Raw genomic sequence first — 9818 nt, forward strand, 5'->3', positions numbered from 1 at the left:
TTGCTGATTCCAAAAACATATAAATATGTTATATTCGGATTAAAAACAAGCTCTGAAAATTAAATATATAAAAATTATTATCAAAATTTTTTTTTCGAAATCAATTTAAAAACACTTTCATCTTATTCCTTGTCGGTTCCTGATTCCAAAAATATATAGATATGATATGTTTGGATTAAAAACACGCTCAGAAAGTTAAAACGAAGAGAGGTACAGAAAAGCGTGCTATCCTTCTCAGCGCAACGAATACCCCGCTCTTCTTGTCAATTCCACGTGCACTGCCTTTGCCACGGGCGGTGGAGTGACGATGCTACGAGTATACGGTCTTGCTGCGTTGCGTTGCGTTCAGTTTCATTCTGTGAGTTCGACAGCTACTTGACTAAATATTGTATTTTCGCCTTACGCGACTTGTTAATTCTGTGGGTGAAAATTCGATTTTAATGACAATTCTGTATATTCTGCCTGCGGACAGCACTGTCTCTGTCACGTTCTATGCAGACACCTTACCACATAAACTCAGCGCCAAAACTTCGGAACCCCGCGGAACGTCCTTCTCCTTCAATACAATGCCAGTCTCCATAAAATTAGGGCCACAACTCACTTCCTAGAAGTCTAAATGGTCTCATGTTTACCTCACACACAATTCAGCCCCGATTACAACCCCTGTGGTTCTAGTTATCCCCTCTTTAAAAATCAGACTTCATGCCAAGAAGTTTCACTGCATGCAGGACCCTGACAAAATTGTGACATCAAAGCTCAATGCCAACCCCTTAGAAGGCTTTCTTAAGCCCTTTTTTTGATTTGCTCAGGGAATAGTGACGTTGCATCGATGTAGGAGGAGGGTAGATGTAATGGCTACTGTAATTTTGTGCCACATACGCCAACAATTCTCCGTGAAAATCACATTTGATCATGTTCAAGTGTTGGGGTCTTACCTCGTAGTTTAAATGTACAAGATGACATGGGAGACCGGTCGCGGGACGAGGACCCGGATGGCAATTTGAAATAATAAGCCGCCCCCCGTTAGGTTGGAGGCGCGTGACAAAGCACACCACAGAAGCCTTCAAAATCATTGATGCACATTCAATATCAACCGATCACAAAGATCTTCACAAGTTCTCCTGTCATAGTCAGTGAATGATGAATGTCCATTCCTTTTGTTCACTCAAATTAATGTTTGTCAGCAAATCTGATAGGAATGGGTTATTAATGTTTTCTACACTATTACGCCGTATATTCGGCTATACTGAGAGCTCACCCCCTGCTATTTATTTCTCTGTTTTGCTCAGACTTTGTCCGATTACAGCTGTCAACAGTCCGTGATAGAAGAAGAACAGCAGGTATGTTTGATTTTTTTATGACGAGCAAAATACAAAATGTATTCAAATAAAAAAATGTTATATTTCAGTAAGTACAATTATATTCAAAATAGACAATGAATTATATCGATAAATAATGTTCTATATGTAAATATCTTTAATGCACGGAATATTATAACTATGCATTAATACGAATTAATGTGTTCTTCAGAAGAAAACAATCATTCAAATAAATAATGTTGTATGTACATGAAAACATTTTTGTTTTAAACATGATTACCTGGAATATAAGGCGAATAGGAAAATAGCATCTGGCTTTTTTGTTGTTGTATCTATACTCACGGAATAAAATAACTTAACATTGTTTAAAATTTAATATCTCAAAATCGGAAAAAGTTACAGGAGTGATTTTTGTACCAACGTAAAGCTTGTTCAATTGCTCATTATGGGCAAAAAACCGGAATAGTCTGGCTTGTTCCGTTTTTTTGCAATTTGAGCTCAAAGACGCATGGTGTCATTTTGGAGTTTACAAACTTAGCACTGTGTGTTTGACAGCGCTGTGCGTGCACTGGTTGATCGCAGCCGCAATTAAATTACACAGGAGCAGTGAAGGTTAGCCTCAATACGTTTATTAACAAAACAAATTTCATTCTGAAGTCGAAATTCGATCAACAATAACCAACAAGTGGCAAAAAAAAATCCCTATAACCCTAACCCTAACCCTAACCCTAAGTCATCCCTCCTCTCAACATCCCTATTGCGACGAGTCTATCGTTCACACACGTTCGTGGCATGGTGAAAGAGAAAGACAGAGTGGACAGTTTTGGGCAAAGAGAAAGAAACATTTTAGTGAGTTGTTCTCACTCACAAACAAACGGACAAACCAAAGGCAGTACTTTCATGCAATATTCGTGGATCAGCAGCAGACCTTTTGCAGGTTTCAAGTACGGGTAGACGTGCCCCGAGAGTCAAAGAGTGCAGGCCTACCTGTTTACAGCACACACAGCGTGCACTGGCTGTCGGCAGCGTCGGCAAGCTTAGGCGTCAGTCTAGTAAACTCCAAAATGACACCATGCGTCTTTGAGGACCAATTGTGAAAAAACTAAGCAACCGAGAACATTCCGGGTTTTTTCCTCTTCTCAGGAATTGATGGTTCTATGATCGTATCACCCCGCTCTCCTGCAACTTTTTCCGATTTTGAGATATTAAATTTTAAAACATGTTAAGTTATTTTATTCCGTGAGTATATATATATTTAATTTCGTATACTTATTCTCGCATAATGCTGTCGGTGTACAACAACTTTGTTCTCACGTCTATATTGACCCAAAACATGTATATGAGTCATTCTCCAAAGCTGGTGAATTCTTAGGTCGGTCACTTAAAATAACATTTTCACAGAAGCAAATGTGGTTAGACCTTTCCCCCTGTTTATCTGGATAAAGATATGTTTGAAGAAGCACCCACAGCAAAATGAATGAACATATTTGTATTTTGATATTTAATATAGTGTAAAAATGTCAGTAAATCAACTAAAATGGCGTCAGAAAAATGGGAACAGGCTCGGTACATATATTGGAAGCTACAGTTCATTTACACGATAAGTTGATTTTGGATGATTTGTTGAAAAGTCAATTTGTGAAACGATAAAGGTTCATTCCTATGCAATTGTTGTTAGTTCCTTTGTGTTTGAGACCCCCAAAAATTAAGTTAAAAACAGCATTACGTACGAATCGAATGTTGTCACGCTCACTTAGATTTTTCCGACCTCTGTAACCAAATGAATTTCTTTACAATCACTAATTATTTTGCGATCAAGTCAACAAGTGCACCTTGAAGATGCAGAAATTGCATTCATTCAACCGAGGACACACTTTTGACGAATTTGATGTCTCAGAGAGTGTTTTGTGTCACACGTGATGCGTTCGTAACGGCCGTTTTTATTATAAGCTAGCATCAATTCAACTGTATAAATGCATACATTTTCACGTTTGCCCCTTTGTTAATCACCCAGCCATACAGATGCGTGACGTTTTCTTCACAATTTGTCTTGAATAATGACGTCATTCACGAAAAAAGGTGTAGTTGACATTTTGGAAGAGTACGTTAGTAACGCCCTTTGCTACCGGCGAAGATGCAGACCCCGATTGCTTGGACATAGCCAATTTCTCACCATTACGATTATGCACGTGCCAATGATTATTTGTAAGCATGCAAACAAAATGAAAAACAATTAGAAAAAAAATAGAACAAAATATTTTGAAAAAAACATATTGAAATATAATATTGAAAAAAAATCAAATAAGAAATTGAAAAACCCTCCTTATAGATGCTTATCAAGCACTAGTGAACACAACATTTAATTACTTAATATGACTGCACAATGAACACAATTGTGTCACAAGGATGAAACAGCGCCCCCCCCCCCCCCCTCAGATCCCTGTAATTTGTCAGTAAAAGTATTTCTTGCTTTTTCTTTTCTTGCAAACTGTCATTCGGATAACAAAAAACCTTGTTATAATTAATTCAACTCAAATTAATCAAGCTTTATTTTTGGTCCATATTCCCACTTTTGTCAACCAGTTTTGGAGAATATGACTCACAATATCATATGTAAAGAATTTCATCTTATCTTTTCACAAGTTTTGACTACATGTTTTAACATAGACGGGGAATTGAGACGAGGGTGGTGGCGTGCGTGCGTGCGTGCGTGTGTGCGTGCGTGCGTGCGTGTGTGTGTGTGTGTGTGAAGAGCGATGCAGAAACACTACTGGACCGATCTTCATAAAACTTGACATGAGAGTTCCTGGGTATGAAATCCCCAGACAGTATTTTCATTTCTTCGATAAATGTCTTTGTTTACGTCATATCCGGCTTTTAGTGTTTGTCGAGGCGGCACTGTCACACTCTCATCTTTCAACCAAATTGATTGACATTTTAGTCAAGCAACTTTGGCTCAGTCCGGACTATGGGATTGCACTTTAGCTCTGAAGCTTAAACATTTATTACTTAGGCTTACAGATTACAAAAATGATTGCCTTGTGTTCCTCATCTTCTCCTGAATTCAAAAATATTTAGATATGTTATGTTTACTTTAAAAACGTGCTCAGAATGAAAGAAAATAGGTTGAGTATAATGTTCGCACATGCTTCGCGGAGACGAGTGTGACCCGTCTCGGTCTTCGGGTATGGTTAGCCATAAATATAAATAGACTAAATAACATATCTATGGGTTAGCCGAGACTATCTCAATGCAGTCTCGCCGACGGCTGGTTTTTGAAGTTGATCTTTTAGTTTGATGCCTACAGATTGACTAAATGATTTTTTATCTCTTCACGCGACTAGTTTTTTTTTCTTTTCATTCTCGATTTGCTGTTGTTTAGTCTAGTTGTTGTTAATGTTGTGAGACAGGTTGGATGCAAAGATGAGACTCGGATTGCTGACCGTTGGACTTCTCCTACCGATGATCGACAGCGGTGTTAACGGTTCGTTCTTATAGGTTGATTAGAGAAAGACAATGACAATGACAATGACAATGACAATTCTTTATTTTACGAGGGTAACAGAGAAAGAAAGAGAGAGAGGGAGAGAGAGGGGGGGCAGAGAGAGAGAGAGAGGCAGAGAGAGAGAAGAGAGAGAGAGTGAGAGAGGTAGAGAGAGAGCGACGGAGAGAGAGAGAGAGAAAGAGAGAGAGAGAGAGAGAGAAGAGGCAGAGAGAGAGAGAGGGAGACAGTGACAGTGGTTTTTACATTTTAGTAAAGTTTTGACTAAATGTTTTAACGTAGAGGGGTGAATCGAGACGAGTGTCGTGGTGTATGTGCGTGCGTGTGTGTGTGTGTGTGTGTGTGTGTGTGTGTGTGTGTGTCTGTCTGTGTGTGTGTGTGCAGAGCGATTCAGACTAAACTACTGGACCGATCTTTATGAATATTTACATGAGAGTTTCTGGTTATGAAATCCCCAGATGATTTTTTTCATTTTTTGGATAAATGTCTTTGATGACGTCATATCCGGCTTTTCGTGAAAGTTGAGGCGGCACTGTCACGCCCTCATTTTTCAACCAAATTGGTTCAAATTTTGGTCAAGTAATCTTCGACGAAGCCCGGACTTCGGTATTGCATTTCAGCTTGGTGGCTTAAAAATTAATTAATGACTTTGGTCATTAAAAATCTGAAAATTGTAAAACAAAATAAAAATTTATAAAACGATCCAAATTTACGTTCATCTTATTCTCCATCATTTTGTGATTCCAAAAACATATAAATATGTTATATTTGGATTAAAAACAAGCTCTGAAAATTAAATATATAAAAATTATTATCAAAATCAAATTGTCCAAATCAATTTAAAAACACTTTCATCTTATTCCTTGTCGGTTCCTGATTCCAAAATCATATAGATATGATATGTTTGGATTAAAAACACGCTCAGAAAGTTAAAACAAAGAGAGGTACAGAAAAGCGTGCTATCCTTCTTAGCGCAACTACTACCCCGCTCTTCTTGTCAATTTCACTGCCTTTGCCATGAGCGGTGGACTGACGATGCTACGAGTATACGGTCTTGCTGAAAAATGGCATTGCGTTCAGTTTCATTCTGTGAGTTCGACAGCTACTTAACTAAATGTTGTATTTTCGCCTTACGCGACTTGTTTTGTTTTATTCCCCTGGGTTACTATTTCTTTGATAGATTAGATGGCTTGTGGATGAACGAATGGAGTGAGCGAAATAATTAAACGATTGACTGATGGAAGGATGGATGGATGGATGAATGGGTGGATGGATGGATAGATGGACGGATGGATGGATTGACTGATTGATTGATTGATGATTGATTGACACATTAGTTCATTCATTCATTCATTCATTCATTCTTTGATTGATTCTTTGATTGATTTGTCAGCAAGAAGGTGTCCCGACAGCTGGACTCGCTCTGGTTCCAAATGTTTCGCTCTTGTCAGGGACAAGCAGCACTGGCCTGAGGCGCAGGTATCAACCGCACGTGTTGTTGTTGTTGTTGTTGTTGTTGTTGGTGGTGGTGGTGGTGTTGGTGTTGTTGTTGTTGCTGTCATCGTCATAATCATCGTTGTTGTTGTTATTGTTGTTGTTGTTGTTGTTCTTCTTCTTGATGTTCTTGATGTTCCACTTTTTTTCCTTATTTTCTGGTTCATAAGTAAAATCAGTAATAAAGCCTTCTCGTTTGAAGAGAACCGAGACGAATTTCGTAACTTCAGCATTGGGAAAATTCTAACTGATAAGAACTCAGTAAACAACATTAGCAACATTAACTACGACGGGACTACAACAGGAAGATACCGTTTTCTGTGCATGTTCCTAAACGTCTACCGTGACAAGATTGTTTCATTCCTTTTTAAGAAACATAGGACTAGTTATCGGCAGTACTGGAAGAACAGCTGCAACAACAGCTTCCAGAATGGCAACAAACAGCTTTATTTTAAGTTTTTTTGCAAGAGGAAAAATTTTAAACTCAGCCATGTACATGCACGTGTTAAAACCTACAACCGATAAGTCGCATCAAAGTTTGCAGAAAAATATGGTAGGTTACTGTAGTACTAAACACACACACACACACTCACACGCACGCAGGCACGCACCATTATCAAACATTCTATTCTCTGAGTGGCGGGCAACGAACACAACTTAACTTTTGAACAAACGAAAAGCTCGCCTCGTCTGTGTGAGGTCATGTTAACATCAAAGATGTTGCTAACTGAAATTAATGTAAATTGTAATTCAATCAAGTTGGCGTTTTAATGAAACAGATCCTGTGATTGGTCAGAATGCCCCAACTCATTAAAAATTACCGGTCATTAATTGTCGATAACCACTCGCTAAAAAAGCCTAAACCACCTGCTGGCGAGGCGCATTGATACAACCTCAACTAGTCTCGGTTAGCTTTGAGGGTCATTTTACAAGTAGAAAATATGAAGGCCAACGAAATACCGAAACCATGAGGTATGCGAAGTGATGACGTCGAATACGTGACGTAAGTTGATGCATGAATTCTTCCGGACTACGTCAGTCAATTCCAAAGATCGCTTTTGTGATGAAAAGAATTTGTTTTAGAGTTTGCTGTCCAGAAACCCGTCAAAAAAGAAGGGAAAATGTGTGTGAAAGAAAACAAAACAGGAGCAGAGTGATACGATAGGAATACAGAGACATATTTCTTGGGACTTGACCCTTGCAGGTAGGTGGACTGAAAGTAGTGTGTGAACAGAACAGAACCAATTCTGTCTGTTTACAACCGCATGAAAGCAGGAAAGAGATCGTCGTCAGATTGAATTACAATAACATTAACATGCTTCCATTTGAAACTTCTCGGTCTTCATCGTGGATTGACGCCCTCCCAAAGTCTAATTGAAGCCCTCCGTCGCTTCGCTCCGTCGGGCTTCAATTAGCTTTTGTCGGGCGTCAATCCTCAATGAAGACCTCCAAGTTTCAAATGGAAGCATGTTAATGTGTAAATAAATCCAAAACCAAAGAGACTGCCAACGTTCCAAAATTAATGTAGGTAGCATGATATATATATGTATATTATCCCTGAACCGAAACGAGCAAACGTTTTTTTTTCTCAGAGTCATGGCTCTGTGGCAAGTACGTGCATGATATGGCGACTCGATTCTTCGAGCGCAAACTCAGGGAGTCCCACATCATATCATCCCTCGGCACTACCTGCCCCGATGGAATTAACATCCGCCGTTAATTCATTCATCTAAACCTTCCCCCCGCTGTTCCACCTTGTGTGTATGTGTGTGTGTGCGCGTGTGTGTGTGTGTGTGTGTGTCCGCACGGGTACGTGAGTCTCCTCTTTCGTTCCCATTCATCCCCCCCCCCCCACATTTTTTTTGGTCTACAGACCTCCGAGTCAAAACTACCGCTTTTCAACTCTAACTTTTTGTGTGTGCCTGTGTTATTGTTGGCTTCCCCTCGAGTAGCTTCCCTTGCTTCTCTGTCTTTGTCATTTGTTGGTTTGTGCAGTGCAGTTGTTTTGTCAGTTATTCTCCTCTTTATTTGTTCTATCGTCTTTCTTCTTCTTTTTTGTGTGTGTACTTTTTGTGTTTTTGTGCCTGAAGAAGACCCTTAGGTCGAAACGTCGCTGTTATTCGTTCCGTGTTCGTCATTTTAACGTGAGTACATTGCTTTTTGGTCTCTTTATTGTTTTTTTCTCTGTTTATTCAGATGACATGCGAGGTTCTAGGTGGAGACCTGGCTGTTATTTCTAACTCTGTAGAAAACAGAGTTGTTGGCAATATGCTTGCAGTGACAGGAAGTATTAACTCCTTTTTACGTGTTTTTTACATTTAGTCAAAACTTGACTAAATGTTTTAACATAGAGGGGTGATCGAGACGAGGGTCATGGTGTATGTGTGTCAGTGTGTGTGTGTGTGTGTGTAAGTGGGTGTGTGTGTGTGTGTGTGTGTGTGCGTGTGTGTGTGTGTGTGTGTGTGTAGAGCGATTCACAGTAAACTACTGGACCGATCTTTATGAAATTTTACACGAGAGTTCCTGGGTATGATATCCCCAGATTTTTTTTCTCCATTTTTTGGATAAATGTCTTTGATGACGTCATATCCGGCATTTTGTCAACGTTTTGGCGGCACTGTCACACCCTCATTTTTTAATAAAATTGATTGAAATTTTGGCCAAGCAATCTTCGACAAAGGCCGGACTTTGGTATTGCATTTCAGCTGGGAGGCTTAAAAATTAATTCATGACTTTGGTCATTAAAAATCTGAAAATTGTAATTAAAATTAATTTTGTTATAAAACGATCCGAAATAACGTTCATCTTATTTTTCATCATTTTCTGATTCCAAAAACATATATATATGTTATATTTAGATTAAAAACAAGTTCTGAAAAAAAAAATTATGATTAAAATAAAATTTCCGAAATCGATTTAAAAACAATTTCATCTTATTCCTTGTCGGTTCCTGATTCCAAAAACATATAGATGTGATATGTTTGGATTAAAAACACGCTCAGAAAGTTAAAACGAAGAGCGATACAGAAAAGCGTGCTATGCAGCACAGCGCAACCACTACCGCGCTAAACAGGCTCGTTAATTTCACTGCCTTTTGCACGAGCAGCGGACTACGGTCACTCTGAAAAAATGCAGTGCGTTCGTTTCATTCTGTGAGTTCCACAGCTTGACTAAATGTAGTAATTTCGCCTTACGCGACTTGTTTGTTTTGTTTTGTTGTTGGTTAGTTGGTTGGTTTGTCGTTTTTACATTTAGTCAAGTTTTAACTAAATGTTTTAACATAGAAGGGGAATCGACACGAGGGTCGTGGTGTATGTGTGTCTGTGTGTGTGTGTGTGTGTGTGTGTGTGTGTGTAGAGCGATTCAGAGTAAACTACTGGACCGATCTTTATGACATTTTACATGAGAGTTCCTGGGTATGATATCCCCAGACTTTTTTTCTTTTTTTCGATAAATGTCTTTGATGACGTCATATCTGGCTTTTGTCAAAGTTTTGGCGGCAC

At 38.9% G+C, this 9818-nt stretch overlaps 1 protein-coding gene across 2 annotated transcripts in view; it reads left to right on the plus strand.

The window, feature by feature from the left end:
* Nucleotides 1-1193: 1193 nt before the first annotated feature.
* The window catches only part of LOC138967513 (collectin-11-like), an 11178-nt gene continuing 2553 nt past the window's right edge, over nucleotides 1194-9818 (plus strand). The window contains exons 1-4 of one of the 2 annotated variants that reach the window (XM_070340075.1): nucleotides 1194-1340; nucleotides 4730-4803; nucleotides 6215-6300; nucleotides 8512-8602. In XM_070340075.1, the coding sequence (XP_070196176.1) occupies nucleotides 4743-4803; nucleotides 6215-6300; nucleotides 8512-8602 (238 nt within the window). In that variant the 5' untranslated portion in view covers nucleotides 1194-1340; nucleotides 4730-4742. Of the gene's footprint in view, nucleotides 1341-4725; nucleotides 4804-6214; nucleotides 6301-8511; nucleotides 8603-9818 lie in introns of both variants that reach the window. The other variant, XM_070340076.1, reaches the window with a different exon arrangement.

The sequence above is a fragment of the Littorina saxatilis genome, linkage group LG5 (genome assembly GCF_037325665.1).
Source record: "Littorina saxatilis isolate snail1 linkage group LG5, US_GU_Lsax_2.0, whole genome shotgun sequence".
Lineage (NCBI taxonomy): Eukaryota > Metazoa > Mollusca > Gastropoda > Littorinimorpha > Littorinidae > Littorina > Littorina saxatilis.